We start from the raw sequence: 24,027 nt of genomic DNA, 5'->3' as shown, positions 1-24,027 counted from the left end.
TAACCAAAGAGGCAAAGGATCTGTACTCAGAAAACTATAAAATACTCATGAAAGAAATTGAAGAAGACACAAAGAAATGGAAAAACGTTCCATGCTCATGGATTGGGAGAATCAACATTGTGAAGATGTCAATGCTACCTAGAGCCATCTACGCATTCAATGCAATCCCCATCAAAATACCATCCACTTTTTTCAAAGAAATGGAACAAATAATCCTAAAATTTGTATGGAACCAGAAGAGACCCAGAATAGCCAGAGGAATACTGAAAAAGAAAAGCAAAGCTGGCGGCATCACAATTCCGGACTTCCAGCTCTATTACAAAGCTGTCATCATCAAGACAGTATGGTACTGGCACAAAAACAGACACATAGATCAATGGAACAGAATCGAGAGCCCAGAAATGGACCCTCAACTCTATGGTCAACTTATTTTTGACAAAGCAGGAAAGAATGTCCAATGGCAAAAAGACAGTCTCTTCAACAAATGGTGTTGGGAAAATTGGACAGCCACATGCAGAAGAATGAAACTGGACCATTTCCTTACACCACACACAAAAACAGACTCCAAATGATTAAAAGACCTAAACCTGAGACAGGAGTCCATCAACATCCTAAAGGAGAACACAGGTAGCAACCTTTTCGACCTTAGCCGCAGCAACTTCTTCCTAGAAACATCGCCAAAGGCACGGGAAGTAAGGGCAAAAATGAACTATTGGGATTTCATCAAGATAAAAAGCTTTTGCACAGCAAAAGAAACAGTCCACAAAACCAAAAGACAACCGACAGAATGGGAGAAAATATTTGCAAATGACATATCAGATAAAGGGCTAGTATCCAAAATCTATAAAGAACTTATCAAACTCAACACCCAAAGAACAAATGATCCCATCAAGAAATGGGCAGAAGACATGAACAGACATTTTTCCAAAGAAGACATCCAAATGGCCAACAGACCCATGAAAAAGTGCTCAACATCGCTCGGCATCAGGGAAATCCAAATCAAAACCTCCATGAGATACCACCTCACACCCGTCAGAATGGCTAAAATGAACAAGTCAGGAAACGACAGATGTTGGCGGGGATGTGGAGAAAGGGGAACCCTCCTGCACTGTTGGTGGGAATGCAAGCTGGTGCAACCACTCTGGAAAACAGTATGGAGGTTCCTCAAACAGTTGAAATTAGAGCTACCGTTCGATCCAGCAATTGCACTACTGGGTATTTACCACAAAGATACAAATGTAGGGATCCGAAGGGGTACGTGTACCCCAATGTTTATAGCAGCAATGTCCACCATAGCCAAACTGTGGAAAGAGCCAAGATGCCCATCGACAGATGAATGGATAAAGAAGATGTGGTATATATACACAATGGAATATTATGCAGCCATCAAAAGGAATGAGATCTTGCCATTTGCAACGACGTGGATGGAACTGGAGGGTGTTATGCTGAGTGAAATAAGTCAATCAGAGAAAGACATGTATCACATGACATCACTGATATGAGGAATTCTTAATCTCAGGAAAGAAACTGAGTGTTACTGGAGTGGTTGGGGGTGGGAGGGATGGGGTGGCTGGGTGATAGACATTGGGGAGGGTATGTGCTACGGTGAGCGCTGTGAATTGTGCAAGACTGTTGAATCACAGATCTATACTTCTGAAACAAATAACGCAACATATTTTAAGAAAACAGAAAAAGAAGTAGATAACAGGAGAGGAAGAAAAGGGGAGTATGTCAGAGGGGGAGACGAACCATGAGAGATGATGGACTCTGAAAAACAAACTGAGGGTTCTAGAGGTGAGGGGGGTGGGGTGATGGGTTAGCCTGGTGATGGGTATTGAGGAGGGCACGTTCTGCATGGAGCACTGGGTGTTATGCACAAACAATGAATCATGGAACACTGCACCAAAAACTAATGATGTAATATATGGTGATTAACATAACAATAAAAATTTAAAAGAAAAAGATTATCCCTCTCCCTCTCCCTCTGCACCCCCTTCTCCTTCTCTTCAAAAAAAAAAATGGAATATTAGAATTCCTTTCTCAGTCAAGTCCCACAGAACAGTACCCTCCCCCCAAATCCATGTCCACCTGGAACCTGTAAATGTGACCATATTTGGAAATAAGGTCTTTGCAGATATAGTCAAGTTAAGACGAGGTTTTACTAGATTAACATGGGTCCTAATCTAATGACTCTTGCCTTATAAGAAGAGGGAAATTTGGACACAGACACACACTGAGGAAGGACCACCTTCGGAAGGAAGCCGAGATTGAAATTACGCTGCCATGGGCCAGGGAAGACCAAGCATTGCTTCACAACCACCACAGCTAGAGGATGCAAAGGATGCTTCCCCAGAGCCTTCGGGGAAAACGTGGCCCTGCTGACACCTTGATTCTCAACAGCTAACCTCCAGAACTGTGAGAAATTGCTTTCTGTTATTTTCAGCCACCAAATTTGTGGTGATCATGGCAGCTCCAGGAAACTAATAGAGGCTCCAACCCCTGCTAAGTGATCTTTCCTTTCCCCCACCCCCCAGCTTCCACCCAAAAAATTCCCTCTCAAAGCAATTTAGGTTCTTTTACCCTCCCCCAAGCAAGGGGCCCTTCCTCTGCATATGCAAAGGCTCATTCTCAGCTTCACCAAACAGGGAGGCAGGAGGTGGCCTAGGAGGGCTTCCCTTTCTGCTGCCTTGGCAGGCTGCTCAGAGAAAGCTGAGTGGGACAAAGATGATTCCTATCCTGATAAAAATTATACCTTTCTGCTTGAAGATTTAAAAAAAAAAAAGGAAGAAGAGAGAAAGAGGGGGAAAAAAGCCGATATGGTCAGCTTAGATGTAAGACAGCAAATGGTGCATTTAAAGTAACAAATGTGTTCCCATTTTTCTTTTTTAAAATGGAGTGGGATCATTCTATAGTTTGGTTATTCTCCCCCTGCCCCATATTAGAAAGTCCTCAAAAATTATACTATAACGTATACAGATCCACAATCCCTTATTTACAAGTCCAAATTGTTCCAAAAACCAAAAGCTGGTTTGAAAGTTTGGTGCCAGCTCATTTGGCAGCAAAGCTGACCTGAAGTGGCCTAGGGCTATTTTTGGTCTATTTATACCAATTAGTGTGACTATAAATAAGTTTCATGGCAGAAACCTGGACGTGTGGACCGTGCTGCCACAGACCCTCCTGAGGGGGCTAAATAACAGGCACCAAATTATCCTTCTAGAATTCCAAAATTCTGATTTTTGAAACACTCCCTCATGGAGTTGTGGACCTGTATTTAGGTTCCTTTCAGCCTTCTGCTATTATAAAATTGCTGCAGGGAACACATCTTATACAAGAAACTTTGTGTGCATCACAGTTTTATTTCCTTAACATAAATTCTTTGACATGGAATTAGGAAAGCAAAGAAAATAAACACTTCTAAGGTCCTTGGTGGATGTTGTCAATTTGTTTTCCAGGAAGGTTATACCAATGAACAACCCCCTCATCAGCACTGAATAATACCAGTTGTACTAATTTCACAGAGGAGAATTTTTGCCCCACTTTGCTTTGAATGGCTGTAAGTACTGGTGATGTTAGATATATTTTTGAAAAATGTTTATTATCAGGGCGTCTGGCTGGCCCAGTCAGAGGAGCATGCAACTCTTGATCTCGGGGTCGTGAGTTCAAGCCCGCTTTGGGTACGGAGATTTACATAAATAAAATTTTAAAAAAGATATTTGTTATCATTTCTAGGTCCTCTTCTGGAGTCATCTATTTGTGACCTTTGTCCATTTTCGACTGACCTCAGGACCACCTCGTAAAGTTGTTCTGTGTATGAGCTGCACCAAGATCAAGGGTGTACAGTGGCCAAAATCAAGTCTGACTCCAATCCTCTACCTGTTCACCCTCAACTGAGGAGGGGCACATTTTTCTTCTCACAAAGCTATCTCATGCCTGTGAACTTGGCAAGCCTGCACTGCAAGACTGGGTCCAACTACGTGGGGTGCCTTTTTCTAATTTATCTGCCCAGAGGGGGGGGCGCCCTTTCTAATTTGCACCAAGGTACCTAACTAAGGCCTTGATTAGAGCATTGTTTTTCTAATCAATTTGTCTGTTCTTTATATAGTAAAGCTATTAACTTTTTGCATATCATTTCCTGATGTATTTTCCTTGCTTATTTTTTTGTGTTTGTTCCACTCATAAATTATTTAAATGTGTTCCACATTGCTTTTCATTAACAAAACCTTCATGGAGTTCTAAGTGGCTTTCTTTCTCTTCCTTTTGCTTCTGAATATTATTTTGAGTGGAGAGATATGAGTAGAAGCATATGAGATTTACCTCCTTAAATGGTTAACCCCAGTTGTCAAAGGGACACATTTGGCTCTGTTTAAACTCCCAGGCCAGAGCTAGCCATGTGGGGAGACATCTATATCCACCTCATCTACCAGCCATTTAATCAGCATTAATTATCGAGCACCTGCTATGTTCCAGGAACTGTGCTAGACTTTGAAAATGCAGAGGTGAATAAAAAGGAACAGCCCCGGGCGCCTGGGTGGCTCAGTGGGTTGAGCGACTGCCTTTGCTCGGGTCATGATCCTGGAGTCCCGGGATCGACTCCCACATCGGGCTCCCTGTTCAGCAGGGAGTCTGCTTCTCCCTCTGACCCTCTTCCCTCTCGTGCTCTCTATCTCTCATTCTCTCTCTCTCAAATAAATAAATAAAATCTTTAAAAAAAAATGTTGCTGTGCACTTAAGAAAAACAAAAAGAAAAAAGAAACAGCCCCTTCCTTCATGAGCTTGCACTGGACATTTTGTATTCAAGTTTAATGTAGCTATTAACAATAGCTGACATTTATGAGCCCTCACAGTGCACCAGGCCCTAGTCTAAGCGCACACCTGGACTAGCACATTTACTTACCTCACCAACCCTTTGAGGAGGTAGGTATACTATTGTCCCTATTTTATAAGTAAGGAAACTGAGGCATGAGAAGTTTAAATAACTGGGTCCAAGATCACACACTGACAAGTAGCTTTGCCAGACAGCCACCTGCCTTCCCACAGCACTCACAGATTAGTCACTTGAGCTGCCTATGCCAACCCTCTCCTTGTTCTCAGACGGTTGCCCCCAAACAACAGGCAGTGGGTGGACAGTAATCACAAATGGCAGACACTCGAGTCTCTCTTAGTCTGAGGCTTTGCTCCTACCAACACTCTCCTCTCCATCTGGTCAGTGGCTCCCAACTTCTGACTTGGTCTTGTCTCCTGGTACCAATCTGGGCTTGTCCTTCTGTCTCCATCCCTAGGTTTGACCCTTCCTGGTTTCCTTCTACAATTCCTTCTCCTCTTTCTGCCCCTGGAGTGCTGGAGCCTTCTGAGGAACAGTGTTAGTTCTCTTTTCAGTCTTTTACCTTTTCCTAGGCAATCACATCCCTGTTCGTGGTTTTGAAGTACTACCTATATTCCAGTGCCTTTCAAAACCCGTGTGCTGGTGCCTCCCAAATTCCCAGATCCAGCCCATAAGACACCAGACATCTATATGCAACTCCTAGCTAAATCCTACATGTTTGAAAACCGTACTCATTATTTCACTCTTACCAAAGATGTTCTCAACTTCTGTGTTCTCTGCCACAGGGAATGAATGGTACCACCAACAGGTTATGAAAGCCAAACACCTAGGAACCATTCTTGACACCTCCCTCCTCCTTACCACCCCCATGTTGAATTCATCCCCAAGTCCTATTGATTTTGTATCCTAAGTATCCCTCCAATACACCCGCTTCTCTCCATCACCACCACTATCCTATACACCTGCTCTCAGTCCAAACTACCTTTATCTCTCATCTGAGGTTCTTCTTCTTCTGGTCTTCTACTGTTTCCTTACCTCTACTCTTGCTCCTTTTTAGTCTGTTCTCCATACTCCAGCCAGTGATCTTTTTAGAACACAATATGATTATGTCATTCCCTGAAAAATATATCTTTTCAATGATTTCCCTATGCTCTTGTCTGGTGTGGGGTTGAAGCCGTGTTATCAGGGAGGAGGGGGTCCCTTGTTCTTCACACAAAGGTCCTCACCAGCCCCTATCCCATTCCCTGCATGGTGGGGTTAAGTCCAACTAGAAAGGATGCCTCTTTATGCTTGTCTGCACAGAGGACATGCCCTTTGCAAATCTGCATCAGGACCTTTGCACATGCCATTCTCTCACCAAAATGCTTCTCTTCAAATAACATCTATTCATACCTTGCATCTCAGATTTAGTGTCAATTCCTTAAGGATGTGACTCCTGTTAAGATTAGGTCAGAATTCTATATATGCTCGCCTGGGGCTAACAAGGGAATTGAGAGTTAGTAGTCTCCTACTAAGGAGACCAAGTCACATCCAGTGTGGGAGCCCTGAGTGCATAAGGCTTCTGAGGGTTAGAATGAATTAGCTAAGGAATTCCTGCCCCTGTCCTTCCAAGGAGACACGATACGATATGTGGGCAAGCTGAGCTGCCTGCTCTGAAGCCACTGGTTAGCGTGTTCCAACCGTCACTCTGGATCATTGCCATTTCCCTTTTCACCCACCTTGGTTTGTCCTCCTGGCACACAGTGGGCTTGAGAATTTCCCCTGAAACTGAGGACATAGGGCTGTGGTACCTGGAGATGCAGCTCTCCCCAGTTCAGTGTACCCTGGCCCGTTCCCCACTCTCACCCTCCCGACAATTCCTTCCTGAAGTTTGTCATAAAAAAAAGCAACCAAGAAGCCTCTGGTGGTATTTAGCAATGAGAGAGAATGGTTTCAGGAGGGAAATGATGGCTGAACGAGGCCCACCAGGATTCTCTAACGGTTGTAAAAGAAATCCATTAAGTTCCCAAACAGTCCTTTGAGGGATTCTATCTAGGTCCAGAGAATCAGCCTCCCCACTTGTGTCTTCACTACTTGGCGTGGAACATGGGTCTTTACTCTGCAGTGTCATAGAGTGTAGGGGTAAAAGCACAGACTCTGAGGGGGGTGGCCCTGGGTTTAATTTCAGCTGTCCTCCTTTCTAGCCATGGGATTTCTGGCAGGTCATTTATTTTTGCTTTAGTTTCCTCATCAGTAAAACTAGAACAGCAAAACATATTTCATGTTATGGGGTTGTTGTGAAATAAATGAGACAATGAGGATAAAGCTCGTAGGACAGTGTTTGGCATGTCCCATGTCAGAGGGCTGGCTGAGGACAAAGAGCAGGCTGACACCCTGCAACCTCCCCCCACCTCCCACTCCTGGGTGGGATGTGTGATATTCTTCTAGGAAGCTCCCAACTGTCTTAATGGCAACGCCTTCCTAGAAGGAAAAACCACCTGAACTTGACAATGGCAAGGCCTTTGGCATCTTGTAGGTCCTCTTTAACATACGAAAATCCTTTCGAAAACCTCCCTTTTCCTTCCCTCCCCCAAACCCATAGTATATAACCAGCCACCCCTCACGACCCCAACCCCGGTGCAGCAGCTCTTTCTGCCCACGGGTCCTGTCCCCATGCTTTAATAAAACATCCATTTTCCACCAAAGACGTCTCAAGAATTCTTTCTTGGTCATCGGCTCCAGACTCCACCCCACCGAACCTCACCTATATTCCAAAACCCCATCAATTGGTATCCTTTCAAGTCAACACACTTTCCTGAGAGCTTATTAGTTGCCAGGCACCCTGGATGACCCAGTGTGGGTTACAGGATTGATTTCCCCAAGAATCCGTTTCTCCCCCTTGGAAGGGCTTTGTTCAAAAAGGGACAGAGGAGGGGCGCCTGGGTGGCTCAGTTGGTTAAGCAACTGCCTTCGGCTCAGGTCATGATCCTGGAGTCCCGGGATCGAGTCCCGCATCGGGCTCCCTGCTCAGCAGGGAGTCTGCTTCTCCCTCTGACCCTCTTCCCTCTCGTGCTCTGTCTCATTCTCTCTCTCAAATAAATAAATAAAATTAAAAAAAAAAAAGGGACAGAGGAGAGGGCCATGAGAGAAAGAGCTCCTCTGTAACTAAACATGAAAATGCACCCTGCCTTACAATTCTCCAGAGGCAGGGTGGTATGTTGGTTGACAGCATGGATTGGGTAGACAGAATAATGCCCCGCACCACCAAAGAGGTCCACTCCTAATCTCCAGAATTTGTGAATATGTTACATTATATGGCAAAAAGGGCTTTGCAGATGTGATTAAGGTTAGAGACCTAGAGATGGGATAATCTTGTCGGGCATTCTCTGGGTGGATTCAGCCTGATCACGAGTCCTCGTGAGGGGGAAACCTTGCCCAGCTGCGGACAGAAAGAGATGAGGCAGTGGAAAGATGGTCAGAAGGATGCCTTGTGAGGACTCAGCAGGCCACTGCTGGCTACAAAGATGAAGGATGGGACTAGGAGCTAAGGAAAGCGCTAAAACCCGGGACAGTGCTTAGTGTACACCCAGTAAGAAAGCAGAGATCTTGGATCCGCAACAGAAAAGGAAGTGAATTCTGCCAACAACCTGAATAAAAAGGAAATAAAATTTCCCCTGGCACCCTCAGACAGGAACGCAGTCCTGCAGGCTTCTTGATTTTAGGCCTAGTGAGATTTGTATTGGACTTCTGACCTAGAGAATAGTAAGATAATGAATGTGGGTCATTATAATAAATGAGTAAAAACTAATATAGTCTGGCTTGCAAATTTACAAATTATAGGAAGCAGTACAGTACAGTGATTATGAACATGGATTTGAGGGCCAATTTGCCAGATGCACCACTTATTAGATCTGTGGCCAGAGGCAAGTAAGTTAACTGTTAGTGTCTTAATTTTTTCATCAGTTACAAGAATAATAATATAGACACTCAAACTGGTTAGACTAAAAAAGTATGCTAACATAAAGTAAAAGACTATTACACAGACCTAATAATAATGCAGTTTCAAAAGAAAGACATTTATTTCTCACACCATAATGAAGGTGTCCCACTTGGTATGGGCAGCTATCTTATACAAACCAGATGGGCCATGCCTCTGCCTTTGAAATAGGTGGCTTGCAAGGTTGCTCTAGTCCCCTTAATAACAGAAATCTAGGGACAGAGATGTCCCCTTAAGAAAGTTCAGTGGAAGTGCTATTCACATTGCTGGAGAGAGCTTAAAAATTATTAGTTATTTTTCCCCTGATTCATGGGGGCTTCGCTATCATTCTAACAAGAGTGATCATTTACAAAATACTCAGTTTTTTTTTCCTATCTTCCATAGTAATTTTTTTAAAATATTTTATTTAGTCATTTGTCAAAGAGAGAGAGAAAGAGAGAGAGAGCACAAGTAGGGGGAAGGGCAAAGGGAGAGGGAGAAGCAGGCTCCCCGCGGAGCAGGGAGCCTGATGTGGGGCTCAATCCCAGGACCCTGATGACCCGAGCTGAAGGCAGACACTTAACTGACTGAGCCACCCAGTCCTTTTTTTTTTTTTTTAAGTAAACTCTACCCCCAACATGGGGCTCGAACTCACGACCCCAAGATCAAGAGCTGTGTGTTCCAGCGACTGAGCCTGCCAGGCTCCCCTCTTCTAATGCAATCTTTAAAATCAAGCATATTAGATAAGACTCTACCTATTTTACAAATAAGAAAACAGGAGTTGGAAAGACCAGGTAGCTTCAAAGCCCATACATTTTACATTTAAACAAAGTATCTCTCCCTTAAATTTAAGCGATATTAAAAAGCTAAGGACAACACAACACAATTTAAGAGTAGAAACGATCAAGGAAATAAATAAAAACAAGCGGGAGACTAACTAGGGAGACAAGCAGAACAAACATGAGACAAGATAGGAGTCAGGGTATTAGCTCTCTAGAGTAATGCAGCCACTCTCTGCCCGACTCGGGTAAATCCATTCTCCTCTCTGGGCCTCCATTTCTTCATGGGCAAAATGAAGTCACGGACTCCATGATCCTTTTTCCACCTCTGACATTGTGATTCTATTTGGAAAACAGTGAAGCCAAAAATATGTAAGCAGGGGAAAATGATGTGATTTTTTTTTTTTAATTGCTCCACTTAAGGAAATAGCAAGAGTGGAAGAAAGCCCCAGTGACCGAAACAAGGAAATCAGATGAGCCTCCCACGGGGCTCAGAAGACAAGCTGTGACCTGCCTGGTGAGCCACACCAGCTCCTCACATTCCTTCCAAGGGCAGTCCCAGGCCTGTGCACAAGGCAGTGAACGGGCGTTCTAGGGGAAATCCTGGAGGTAGAGGCTAAGCCCCTGGAGAGCTAGGTCTGGATAATCCTGCCCTCAGCCCGTGCAAGCTTCGTTTCAAAACACAAGTGTGAAGGGTTCTTCCTTGGAGGAAGTGACTAAGAAAGGTGGAAAGGTGTTTCAACCTGCTTGATGCATGGAAGAGCGACCTGGGCTAGGAAGCCAAAGACAAAGATTCTAAATCCTGGCTTTGGCACATGGAGGTTGTGTGATGCTAAGTTACCCCATCTCTTTGGACCTCAGTTTTCTGACATGTGAAATGGATACGATTTCTAAGAGAGGAGGAAATTTAAGATACCCTGACCTCTAAGTGCCCAGATCATTTCAGGTACTTTTATCAGTTACCTCATTTAACCTTTGCACTGATGAAATAGATTTTTAAGTTTCACTCAACAGATGGGGAAACTGCACAGAGGTAGGCGACTTACTTGCCTAGTGGAGCAGGTTTGTCATCACTTGGGTTATTTCCAGTAAGCCAATGTCTCAAAGATGATAGGTGTAACTGCTTTTGGGAATTATTAAGTGTAATAAAGTGCAAAGACTCTTAGTCCCGAATTAATGCAGGAATTTAGAAATTATCCAGAAGTGATACTCTATGAAGAAACAGGCTTTTTCAGGGCTTTTCCCATTGCTCAGCTGCCGACTCAATCCTTAATCTGTTTATTTTGTAGGCAGTCAAGTGACAGTTTTTTGAAGTGACTCTTGAAACAATGGCAGCCTGTGGTCGTGAAAAGAATCCTGGACTAGGGAATGTGAGGCTGTCTAGTTCCAGCTGTGCCACAGGAACGTTTGTCTTGAGAAATCACTCGCCTGTGCCTTCTATAAAATGAGGGGCTGGGTTAGAGGTGATGGCCAAGGTCCCTTTAGCTAAGGTACTTGAGGGACTCAGGAGAGCTGACTGAGAGAGTCTCACACTTTTACAGCTCCCATTCTGGCCTTGGGCACTTGTACTTTGGGAAAGCCAGCTTACATCCACCCTTTCCCCTCCTTAAGCCCCATCTGAACCAGAGAGGACTCTGGGGGATGGGGGAGTGGCTAAAGGGAGTGTCACCCTAGCAGGAGTGCTTATATACTTAGGGATCCACCCTAAGTGGGGAAGGCCAGCTGAAAGCCACCTCCCTGGTTCTTAACTCGTGTTTCAGCCTTTGAGGGGTAGGCATAAACCACAGACCAGGAGTGGAAGGAGGAACAAGAGATGGATTCCAGGGGAGGAAACTGAAGTCTTGCATTTAGCTATTTACCGACAGGTGTACCAACCACTCCCTCCTTTGTGCACACCCATTGTTGCACCAATTTCCCAGTAATTGCTGAAACTTGTTTACCTGTAGGCTACTCAACAGTGACCTTCTAACACACTCCACATAAATGAATGAGAAGAAGTGAAAATGAGGAAAGAAGGGTGAAGGAGACAGGTTGCCGGTTTTACACTTGATCTTAGCCAAGAGGCTGGGAAGTGACAGGTTGCCAGTTTTTACAGCTAATAGGAAGTAGAAGTTTTTAAAGCATATTACACGTGAAATTTTTGGAAAACACCTTGGGTGGGTGCTGTCCTCCCAACACACGCCAGGGCGTAGGGCCCACTACAGACTAGCTGTGACTACATGAGAAAATCCTTTAACCTGTCTGGGGAGCCATGCTGCTTTGACATGAAGTAAATCTCCAGGGGATACATGGGAATAATACCACCACTTCCAAGTAGGGCTGGGAGTCAAAGGAGATATACCTCCTCAAACAAAGGTAGTGCTTTTTTTCTCCTCCGGAGATTCTTTAGAGAACCTAAAACTGGTCCCCGATCCCTACAACAGCCGCTAGTTCTAGCCTCCTCCCCCCAGACCCACCCTCCTGCACTCTGGGGGAAGTTTTCAAACAGTCTTATTTAGAAAGACCAGTACTTTTACCAGCCTGTATAAGGCATCTCAGGAAACACCGGAGTGGCAAAATGAAATGCCTGCTCCTGCAAGGAAAAAAAAAAAGTGTTAGAATTTGGAATAAGAAATCGGAATCATGGGAAATGAGAGGAAACCCAAGTGATACAAATCTGGAGCGAGTTTTCACAAACTCCATCTTTTGGTTGGTGCCTTCTCCATATTTTATTAAATTCGTGTTTTTTAAAAAAAAATCAAGCAGCATTATCAAAGACAAAATATGTACAAACATTTTACAAAAGAAACATTACTAATATCAGCTATAATAAGGGCAGGCTGAAGAACAGACGCCGAGTTTCTGGGGCACAGTCCGCGGGCAAACAAAGACACCTCCAATGTGTTCAGGCAGCTGAAACAGGCTTCTTTCCCGGTGACAAGCATATGCGGTTGCTAATACAGCAAATGAGGAGAGTACGCGGGCTGAGGTGGCGAACTCCTCTTCTCACCAGCAAGGCCAGGATATATGTGGAGCTAATCAAATATCTTAACCCAAGACGTTAAAAGCGCTGTCTCCTCCACCCCCCCCCCCCCCAAGCGCACGTAAGCCTTCAACACCGACGATGTCCGTGGCAAACGATGCCGGACTGTAATACAGACAGGTGATTCTTATATTCGTAACCCCGCGCCGAACTTTCCTGAACTCTTCGAGTCAGGTTTCTTGTTGGACCGAAAGGGAAGGAATTTTAGCAATGCCTCCTCTGAAAGCCAGAAGTCAGAAAGAGAGGTGACCCTGAGCCCAGGATCTATTAAACTCGATGGGGGTGGGGAGAGGCAGGAATTTGGAAAGAGCAAGGTCTCCTCTGGGCCAAGAGTCAGGGAGCGCGGCTCACTTCGGTCTGGGGCCCGGCTGAAATCCGGTGCCCCGCCCCACTCCCTGCCCTGCCAGTACCTACAAGCTCGGTTCCTTTCTCAACTCCCCCAGTTCCTTGACCTCCACCTTCCTGTACTTGCCCGACTTCCTCCGGTTAGTGATCACCAGGACGGCCACGCCGGCGACGAGGGCCACCACGACCACCACGATGACAGCGACGAGGCCGGCCGTGAGGCGCTTCATGGAGAACTGGGGGGGCTTCTCGTCCAGGTAGTAGATTAGCGTCCGCTCCACCAGCAGGGGCTCGCCGCGCACGCGCACGTCGAGGCCGCCAGGGCCCGGGAACAGCGACTCGCCCTTGACGTCCCTCTCGAAGTAGTAGGCGGCGTCCGCGATGTCCACGTCGCCGGGGGCCTTCTCGGACGCGTTCTGCCGCAGCTCGATCTGGATGGTGGGCCGCTCGTAGTGCACGGCCGCCACGAACCTGGGGTGCAGCCGGTAGCGCTCGCGGAAGAGCCGCCGCAGCTCGGCGTCCAAGTCCGAGTGGTTGAAGGCGCGGGCGGCCGGGCTGTGGCGCAGGTCGATGAGGATGTGGTGGGTGCGCACCAGCTCGTCGCAGCGCAGGCTCAGGTCGCCCTTGTCGGTGCGGCGCACGCCCACCGAGTTCACGCACCAGCACACCGACGTCTGGTTGCACTGGCGGGCCTTGAAGCGGCCCTCGTGGTCACAGTCGGGGTCATACAGGCCGTCGTTGTCCAAGAGCGCGTGCTCGCTGGGCCGCACGAGCGCGCGGCCGCTCTTGGGGGCTCTCATGCGCGCCTTGAGCAGCAGGCACTTGGAGGTCAGCGTGGAGCAGTCCACCGGGAAGTCCAAGCCGAGCACGCGACACTGGCAGCGGCCGCCCTGGCCGTCCGCGCGGCACAGGGTCATCTTATTGGTGGGGCACGTGCAGTTGTCCTTTGCGGCCGCGGGGCCGATCGCCGCCGCCAGGAGCAACAGCATCAGTGGCAGCGGGGGCGACGGCAGCGCGAGGCCCGGACCCCGGGCCATGGTGGGGACGCGGAACGCAGACGGGACTCGGGCGGACCAGGCGCTGGGGACTCTGCGGGGCTCCGGCTCCGCGCTGGGACGGTCTCGGGCGTCTGCAGCTGGCCGCTCCCTTCCGCTCTTATACTCCGCCGGACCTGCCGGGCTGGTTGGGCGGACTCACCCTCCGGTATTTGGGTGACACATCCCGCGACCCCCCCCCCCCCGCCCCGTCACCGTCCCACGGAAGGCACAGCCCGCCCTGCGCCGCCCTCGATAGGATCAGGGGAGCGAAGGCTGCTCCCGCCTCCTCCAGACCGAAAGCCCGGGAGAAGAAAACCGATACTCACCTGCGGGCCTCGGGGAGGGGGGGGCGGAGGGGGAGCGGCTCACCTGGGGAGGAGCCTGCGGACCGTGGGTGGCCTGGCGGCTCTCCTGGACTGGAATTTTTAAGAATTTCATTGAAAAGTAAGGCGCGCGAGTTCGCCAGGCTTTTGTCTCCTACCCCCTCCCTTTCAAGTTCCCTTTCCAAACCCTATCCCAACCCTACCCCCCAGTTTTCCTAGTAGCAATCAGTTACATAGTTTACAGTTCACAAGCATTATCTCATCCTCACCTCAGTCCTGACAGGTATGGACAATCTTTCAGACCCATTTTAAAGGCGATGCAGTTGAGGCTGAGACTTAAAGTCCCCCAGCCATCAATAGCCTCAGATTTTTCGGAGGAGTCCTTGGTATTCTGCCTGGTGGTTGTGAAACCTTAAATCAATGTTTATGGAAACAGAGTGGTGAAGAATCCGAAGAAAGGGAGCAGTGTTTGTTACCATATCATGAGTAAAACCCAGGTGTCCCCATGTCCAATGTGTCAGATATTCTGTTAAACACCTTTTTCCTCTATACACACAGACATACACACACACAGAGAAACATAATTTTCACACATGTACTCAGTGTAGGGAGACATAAAGGAACTTGTTCTTAAAAAGAACTAGCAAGGGGCGCCTGGGTGGCTCAGTCGGTTAAGCGGCTGCCTTCGACTCAGGTCATGATCCCAGGGTCTTGGGATCCTGCTCAGCCGGGGGCCTGCTTCTCCCTCTCCCTCTGCTGTTCCCTCTGCTTGTGTTCTCCCTGTCAAATAAATAAATAAATAAATCTTAAAAAAAAAAAAGCAAGATTATAAGGGGTTCGTTCTATAACTTGATTCTAAAAGAGTAAATCATTGCTTTTCTTTTTCTGTATCACATATAAGTAGCTGAACCACAGCAAATAGGAAAAGAATGGAGCCTGTGGGAAATTGCTTGTCTGCCTCTGTGTGGCTACTTTAATGAGATGGAGGGGTTGCAATCTCTTTTTTGAATCATTGAGAAAGTCCAGGGTTTCAAAGCTGTGGTAAAATTAACAATAATTAACAAGCTATAATTATTCCCGGCTCCTCCGTTCAAAGCACATTTTATATGTTCAGCATTTAATGAACACCAGCAGTCATACAGGGGTGTTGTTTAACACATGAAAGCCAGCGAGGCCTCTATCCCATTAATTTTCAAGCAATTCCTGAGGCGGGGTAGGTGGAAATACATCATTCTGCCTTTACAGGTAGAGAAAGCAGAGTCATGTGAGGGCAATTGCTTACCCACAAGCACCAGACATTGTGGGAATGCTCCTCTGCTCTCTACCCCACTCTGTTCAGCTTCTTGAACCAAAAGCCTATTCAGATTCCAGTTTCCTTCCCCCTCTCCAACACCCAGTCCATCCTGCGTCAGAGAAGGCTTTCGAAATCACAAATCTGTGTCCATCTCTGCTGAGAGCCGAGTGAGAGGTGCTCTTGGCTCTTGGAATAGAATTCACACTTTTTAAGTTAGCAAACAAGATCATGTATGGCCTTGAGCAAGGTACTTTTCTGTGCCTTAATTTCCTCATCTGTTAAATGGGGATAATAAAAATACCTACTAACAAGGTAGGTGTGAGAATTAATGTAGATAAATAGCTTAGAACACTATCTGTTCTAACAGTATCTGCACTTAGTAAGCATGGATAGGTGTTAGCTGCTGTCATGGGCCCCACCACCACCATCATCATCTTCATCTTGCTCCTGCCAGTGTCTCCAGTCTTCTCCACACTTTCAAGCCTTTGTGAAATCATATACCGGGAGTTTCCCCCTCATTTATTTAGTGCATTATTGTGCTTTTTCTACTGAGCTCCTGGATTGCCTCCAGGAAGCCTTCCCGGATAGGCCCTGTCTACTGCACTCAGGGCAGTTCTCCTTCTCTGTGAGTTCCTGAATCCTGTAACACACCAGAACAGCAACACTAACTTTTCTGGACTTCTGTCCTCCCATCTGTAAAATGGAGATGATAGCATCTCTCTATTTCACAAGGCATTCTGACAATCAAATCTAAAATAGATGAGATGGTAGATACCGAAGTTTTGTAAACTGTAAGACAGTGTAAAAATGTCAGGGTGCATTTTTAAATACCTACCCCATCTTTTTTACTTTCCCAGCTACTGACTAAATAGCCATAATCCTCTGTAAATGGCTGAGCTACCTGTTTGATAGTCCAGTGCGTCCCAGGCTGTTGGGAGGAAAGCTAATGGGGAAGGGTTCTCAGGGCTGGGGAATAGTGTACAATGGTGTCTTTGACTGCTTAGCTATTCAGGCTAGTGCTCTGAGGTTTCCAAACCTTGGCCTTTTTCAGCCATGGTAAGTGTTTGGGGGATTGGGGATAAAGGGAGCCTATTCTCAATGTCCTCTATAGAAGACAGAGTGACCCCCCCCCCCTTTCTTAATTTCTGTGGTCGGCCCGGCTTTCCCCAACAGACACACAAACATGATGATGAGCTTGTTTGTTTTGTTTTAATTTTTGTATAGATTCTTTTGGGAGTTAGTTGGGAAATAATTATTTTTTCTAAGTAGGCTCTATGCCCAATGTGGGGTCTGAACTGCCAACGCCAAGATCAAGAGTCACATGTTCTACTGACTGAGCCAGCCAGGAGCCCTCATGATGAGTTTATTAACTAAGCACAGCCTCAGCTCTGATTCTCCCTTCTTCCTTCATCCCTTTCCTGCCTAGGTCTGCAAAATATCATGTGTTAGCTTTAGCTCTTTGTATTTTTTTAATTTTAACTTTCGAGTATTTATTTATTTATTTATTTTTTAAAGATTTATTTATTTATTTGAGAGAGCGAGAATGAGAGAGAGAGAGAGAGCACATGAGAGGGGGGGAGGGTCAGAGGGAGAAGCAGGCTCCTCGCTGAGCAGGGAGCCCGATGCGGGACTCGATCCCGGGACTCCAGGATCATGACCTGAGCCGAAGGCAGTCGCCCAACCAACTGAGCCACCCAGGCGCCCAACTTTCAAGTATTTAACAAAAGCATTCCGTGAACTCAGGTTTGTCAAATGTATATGGGGGACAGGGAACCGTATCTGAGCCCTATAGCCCCAGCACCAGCATATATCAGGGGCTCAGTAATGTTTATTGGGTTAATTAACAGCGAGTTATGCCCAGAATGTCGGAGTATCAATATACATTCCCAGGAGTGTTCATGGTGACCATTTCAATTCTCTGCAAGTCCAATTCTCATCACTAACCCCAGCCACGAACCTCTATCCCCACCCTAACTCAACCTCCAAACACCCAGTTTCAGGGAAGACTGAGTAATGACAAATTGTTACTTTTGCTTTTATGCATGATCCCAAACTTTTACCAGCCTGTGGCTATAGGGAATCGGGATACAGTCTGATCAGTCTGTGAGCAGACAGGGATTCTGAGGCACTCAGGATAGTGTAGCCAGAGGTAAATAGACTTTGGATCTAGTGAGACTTAGGCTCCAATCCTGGCTTCACATCACTCACTGGCTGTGTGATTTTGAACAAGTTACTTCACCTCTCAATTTCCTGAATTATAAAATGGGGGTAATATCTACATTTCCCCAACATCCGTGAAAAGGATGACTTCCTACCTTGTTATTATGAACGTGCTTTTCCCCAACTGAACTTCATATTTCATCTGTTCTCGGGCCCTGTTTTCTAAACTGGTGTTGATGATCTGACTTTCCTTGGTATAAGACCAATACTACCTTATCAGTTCTATATTTCAGGGTGTGATTTATAAAACCAAAACTGTATCTGATTAATTAAAAAAATACTTGGCATCTGTAATTATTTTAATGATTCAAGATAAAGAATATAAAATACCCAGCACGGTGTTTGGCATACACTAAGGAGAATTCATCTCAGCTCTTATTATCAGCCATCTCAGGAGCATGAGGATGCTTGGAGATCATTATAGGTTCCTGCACAAAGCTGGTGATTGTGGGGATTGCTGAAGAGCTGGCCCCAGGAGCTGTGTGCGAGGGAGGGGAGCTGCCCCCAAGCCCTTGTCATCCTGACCCCCCCAGACGCAGGAATATAGAGACAATCTAGATGCAGATTATGCTAGAGAAGGACTGGCTCATGGTCACATGCTTGTAAGTGGTGAGGCCAAGCCTAGACTTCGGTCTCCTGACACCACTTGCACATACAAATTAACAAAGGTGGAAGAAGAGCATTGAAGGGGTCCAGAGGTTAGAGTCTCATCTGAGTTTTTTCAGATTTTCTTTTTCTTTCCTTCTCTTAGTTATACAAATATGTTTTAAGAAAGTTCTGGTTTTGTGAAAAGCAAAACCTAGCTACTTGTGTAGGGCACAACAGTGATCCCACACCTGAAACCCTAAGACTCAGGCCATGAACCACCAGTTCCTCCCACATTGGAGTGGATGTGTTCCTTGCTGTCTGCATTGCTGGGATGAGGCAGCCTGCGTTTGAATTCTGCCCTGCCAGGCCATGGGCTGCTCCTTCCGCTTGGTTTGCTTTTTTGTAGAACAGAGATGATGTTGCCCGTGAGTGACACAGAGGGGATTCCGTGGTGTAACGTCTGTGAAGCTGCCTGGGCCAGGTTGGGAAGGCCCCTCCATCCCCTTTTTGGCCTGACCACGGTCAGCTCTGGCCTCTGTCAGCAGCAGCCACTGAGGCAATGGGCAGGGCTGGAAGGCCGGCCAGTGTTTCCCCTCCTCCTGAGAGACAGCTTGAAGTGCTGGAGGAAGCAGGTGATCCTTCAGCCAGAATGCAGAAAATGCAGACAGAGAAGTGGGCTGTGGTGATCTTTAGCTCAGGATGGAGGAGGGAGGCTCCAAGACACCACAGAAAGAATGGGAAGTCAGCCCAGGGGCTAGGAAGCAGGGGTGCAGACCACGGAATAGATAAGGAGTACCTGATTCTAGCTTTAATGTTTCATTTCTTTAAAAATGTAAAAAAAAAAAAAGGGGGGGGGCATTGCAAAGTATTAGAATTCAAAAAAGCGAGGGGATAGGTATACCCTCTATATTTTCTCATTTATTGTTATTAAAATGTTTATAATAAAAAAAATTTTTAAATAAATGAATCCCTCAAATTAAGTTTTAGGAGAAGTATTTGGAGTAAAATTTCTGTTTTTGCTTCTAATTGTCTTTTTCTTCCCATTTCCACAGTTTCTGTTATTAATAGGAACTGCCATTTATTGATCACCAAACTCGTGCCAGGCACTTTATAAACAAATTCCCTATAATCCTTTCAGCATCTCTACAAAATAATTACTCTTGTTCCCATTTGCTTGATGGGGAAGCTGAGGTTTAAGGTCACGCCGAGAGGACTCAGTGGAGAAGGGCCTTGAGTGAAGCCAGGTCTGGAGACGGGGGCATCTACACTTTTCCGTGACACAGTTTAGTGCCTTGCTGAAGAGTCTTGAATGAGCCTGAGTAAGAAGGAAGAGGTAAGAATGGTAAACTGGGTGTGGTTTGGGCGTGGTTTGGGTCGGGGCTGCCTCAGGAGTGGAATGTCTGATCTTTTCACTTTTCTGGAAAGACAATAGTTTCTCTGTTGTGTGCTCACTTGGGTGTGGCCTTACTCCGTTTATTAGGAGAGGTCTGCTGTGACATCTGTGACCTGCGTGGCTTTTGCAGTCCATCAGGATCTGAAAAGTGACTGCAGTGTCACCTGAAAAGTATGTGTCGCTGTTTCATTTCAGAATCTCCTACCTATGAGCTTCTCCTCATGATCCTGTTCCTGGTCTTCTTGTCAGGAATTGCCAACCATAACCGGCCCCCTCCCATCATGGCTGGTCTCTCTGCCCCGGGGGAGTTGACTTCTTTTCTAAGGGTTTTACACTCAGGGTAAAAGCCGATAAAACACCCAACAACTGTGTACTTATTTTGTAGTTAATCACTGGCTCTTGGGCCCATTGTTTCTGGAGCGATTTGGCAGCAAAGGAGGAGAGATTGGGAAATCTTGTCACAACATTCCCGAGGCAGCCACGTTTCTCCAACCCCACGTCTGTGAGTCACGGTGCTTCCTCTCCCAGAGCCGGCCGGCTGGGGTGGGAGGCTCCCGGGAGGGGGTGTGGAGGTTGCTGCTGTTTCTGAGTGCTTCCAGCTGGTCCAAGGGGAGGGCAGTGGTGACAGGTCTCAAAGGTGCTGCTGCCTCTTCCAAACTAGCCTGCCTGTCTTGGGTCGTCCTCGTCCGAGGGCTGCTCCTTAGGGTTGGTGAGAAGGATGTCGGGGGCCATTCATCTCAGTCTCCCACCCAGAGTGTGGAGTCCTGTCTCCCAAGTCCTGACCAGGTGCTTACGTACCGCTTTGGTGTTGAAACAACCGTCCTCCCTACAAGACAGCCTGGCCCAATCCCAACCAGCTCCACGAGAAGGCTCGTCATGATATTCAGGGCAACGCCGGGCCTCTGTAATCTTCACACACTCTCTGAATTTCCATTCTTGGAGCAACACCAAGTAAGCCATTTCCACGTTCCACTCGGTGGCTCCTCAGGTACTGACTTGAAGCCAGCGCTCCGGTCCCCCAGCTCGCTTCCTCAATCCTTCCTGCCTCTCTCCTTGCCTTTCTCTAGTGCAACCAACCTATGTCCGCGTCCTTACTCCTCTGCCAATGTCACACTCGGGGTTGTGGCCTTCTTTCCACCAGCGGCCCCGTTGCACCCATGATGTTATGGAATGAGGCGGTCTGGGGAGATCCCAGCTGAGGACCCTCCGGAAGCTGTGAAGGAGGGTTTGTTTCCGGTGTCCCGCCTCTCTCTGCCTGGGAGGGTAGGTGTAACCTAAACTGTCCCTTACCTGTCTACTCATTCCCTCTTTTCTTGGAACAGAGGGTGTCTGAGCAATATTTATAATTTCTACACTTTACTGAGAGCCTATTACGGGCCAGCTGCTCAGCATGTCTTATCTTTAACCTCCCATCATTTAAATGAGGCAGGTTCTGGCATTCCTGCCCTACAAGTGAGAAGCCCATGGAGAAGGGCAATTGCCCAAGAAGACAGAGACCGTAAATGGCAGAGCTGGAACTCACACTCGTTTCTGTCTGGCTCTGAGAGTCTGCTCTTTGTGACACCATGCTGCTACAGACCATGTTTATCTCCCCGGCCCGAATGTTTTAACCTCCACCACACCTTTGTACAAGTTCACTCCCCTACAAGTTCAAACTACACCACAACTTCTTTTTCTTCTGCAGCTGCTGAGTCAGAGCATCAAGATAATCACTCAACTGAAGCTTCGATTTTATAGGACAACTTACAGTTTTGCTCCCTGATGTGTTGGTTGAACTCACCCTTTTGGGGAAGCAGACGAGGCATGATATACACCGTGCGGACGAAGAAAACCCAGCTGAGGGTGGGTTAGTGGCTCGTCCAGCTTGAGAGCCGTCAGAACCTTCCAGACTTCCTAGCAGCAGTTGCTTTCCTTAGCTCCTGTGTTGCCCTTCCACGGGCACGAGCACCCCAGCCCTCTCCTGGGCTGTGGTGTGCCCTCTGCTCTTCCCTGCCTCTGCAGCTGTTTATCTCTAGATGTTTCCAGACCCATCAGCCCAAGGAGCCGGCTGTGCGGAGGGGCTTGCACTTCTACCCTCAGCAACTGTGAGTCACTAGATGGAAGTAGAGGCGAGGAGGAGTGGGAGAGAGGAAAAGTTTAGAAGTGTGGGGGGAATGAGAAGGAGGGAGAGAGGAGACCTCATTGTTCTCCAGTGCGGGGATGTCTGTCTGGGTCCAAGACAAAGGGCCAGGAAGCCCTCATTGTTCCTCCGGCCTCTGTGGGATGCAAGAGATTGGACTCATTTCTTTGGATTCATGTGGGAAGTCCTGGCTCTGTCAGCTAAACATCAGCTATAACCTTTCAAACCATGGCTGACGGGAAAATGAAGACTGCCCTCCAGAACTTCTCCAAGAACACAGGAGGCTGCCAATTGGAAAGCAACGGGGAGCCAGCAGGACTAATCTGCTCACCACATGCACCTCGTCCCCCCACCCACCCGACTGGTTTCTCTTACACCCCTCCACCGTCGAATTATCCAGCCAGCCAGGCATTGCTGGTTCATTTCCAACGCTTACAGAGTGCCTACGATGTGCCAGGCCTGGACCTGGCCATGGGGCTAAAGGCCCATAGCACCCGACCCCTGACCCTGAGCAGCTCACTGTCCACACATAGTGACGACTGTTGAACAGATAACATAGAAACACAAATAATTACAATGAAGGGAATAGAGTACAGTTCCCGCCCTCCCCACTCACAGGCTTATTCACCTCGTTACAGAATACATCAGTAGAAAAACCTCCCTTGCTCTTAAGTGTGTCTGGTTTTTTTTCTTCTTTTTCTCAGTGATGAGTATGAAGAGCTTTGGGGCCGGGGTGGGGGGAACCCAACCCAATAGGTAACGTGTACAGAAAAGATGACTGAAATAAAGAACATTTGGACGGGAAAAGACAGCCTAAAAAGATACCACTTGAGGGACAAAACTCATAGCCCAAAGGGTAACATCAAACCACGTTAAAGCTGGAAATGACTTTCCAAGAAAGCTAGCCCAGTAGTTCTACTCTGTTTGAGTCACGGAATCCATTCCTGAGGGGTCGGGGAGTGACTTGGATTCTCTACTCAAATAAAGGCAACTGTGCACACACACGAACCTCTACACTAAACTCATGAACCTTGATTGGGTTTCCAGGGGAGGCATCTGGGATTCCCTGGAGTTTATTTCTCTCACGGACCCTCCCACCCCCAATTTAGAATCTCTGATGGAGTTCAGGGCCTTCACCTCATTTAGCAGAGACTGCAATGACTTCTTCGAGGTCACTCAGTCAGTTCATGAAAACATCTGTTTGGTTTTAAGAAGGAACTCAGAAACCAGCTGCTTGGGTTCCATTTCTTACCATTTGCCAGCTATTGATTTTCAGTAAACCACTTAACTTCTCTAGGCCTCTTGTTTTCTCATCTGTAAAATGGAGGTAATAGCAACCTACTTCATAAGGTTATTGTGAGGATTAGGAGTTCAGCCATGTGAAGAAATTTGAGCAGAGGTCAGCAAGTTTTTTGTAAGATGCTAGATAATAAATATTTTAAGCTTTGTTGGCTAAGGAGCAAAATTCATGGCTATTATGGCATCATTAGAGAATTCTTTAAAAACGTAAAATACATTCTCAGCTCATGGACCATATAAAAATAGGTGGTCATACAAAAACGGGACTTGGCCCACGGTTTGTACTTTGCTGACCCTTAGCCTGGAGCAGCATGTGGGCCGCCATAAGCTTTCAGTAAGTGTTAGTTTCCGCTTTCCCAAACCAGGATTTTTTCAAATGCCAGGATTACCTCCATGGAACTTATATCACAACAGGAAAGAAGGTGCTGGCCGCCCAACTCAGCCAACCTGTTTGTTACAAATAAGTTGACCTTGCCAAGGTGTATGGAGCCTCCCTCTCCTCCCTGTTGCACAGGCCCTCCCATCCACGTCCGGCTTGAGTGGGCGAAGTGGCAAAAGCTCTAATTATGTTCAGGGAAACCTCAAATCCGATGCCAGCAAGCAACATAGGGCAGAGACCGCTGGGAGGGACTGGAATGGGGACCATAGGCCTTGGTTTCTGGGTAGGGGCAGAAGCACAAGAAGGAGACCGGGCCTGTCCCAGAGCTCCCCCTGTTCTGGGCTCTGGGACACGCTGCCATCTTCCCGCCTCAGGGTCTTGGGAAAGCCCTGACTCTTGTCCCTAGAGGAGGCCAGTTCTGCCAGCTCAGCCACCTTCTGCCCATACCCACC

General features: G+C 47.1%; 1 protein-coding gene and 1 long non-coding RNA gene across 2 annotated transcripts; one reads left to right on the top strand and one right to left on the bottom strand.

Annotated features, from left to right (window-relative positions):
• Positions 1 to 12,215: 12,215 nt before the first annotated feature.
• TACSTD2 (tumor associated calcium signal transducer 2) lies at positions 12,216 to 14,102 on the bottom strand. Its single transcript, XM_025871891.2, has one exon. The coding sequence runs from the start codon at positions 13,958 to 13,960 to the stop codon at positions 12,989 to 12,991; it is 972 nt and encodes a 323-aa protein (XP_025727676.1). The 5' UTR covers positions 13,961 to 14,102; the 3' UTR covers positions 12,216 to 12,988.
• Positions 14,103 to 20,409: 6,307 nt separating this feature from the next.
• On the top strand, positions 20,410 to 22,390 carry LOC141373379 (uncharacterized). Its single transcript, XR_012379285.1, has 3 exons — positions 20,410 to 20,729; positions 20,846 to 21,041; positions 21,463 to 22,390. It is a non-coding gene; the product is annotated as an uncharacterized lncRNA (long non-coding RNA).
• The last annotated feature ends 1,637 nt before the right edge of the window (positions 22,391 to 24,027 follow it).

Source organism: Callorhinus ursinus, unplaced genomic scaffold, assembly GCF_003265705.2.
Source record: "Callorhinus ursinus isolate GAN/ISIS: 27379988/994484 unplaced genomic scaffold, GSC_fseal_2.0 scaffold9, whole genome shotgun sequence".
NCBI lineage: Eukaryota > Metazoa > Chordata > Mammalia > Carnivora > Otariidae > Callorhinus > Callorhinus ursinus.
This window is presented reverse-complemented; position numbering and strand designations above follow the sequence as displayed.

Coding starts and splice junctions, on each gene's coding strand:
- TACSTD2 (XM_025871891.2), bottom strand. CDS start 13,960: ATGGCCCGGGGTCCGGGCCTCGCGCTGCCGTCGCCCCCGCTGCCACTG.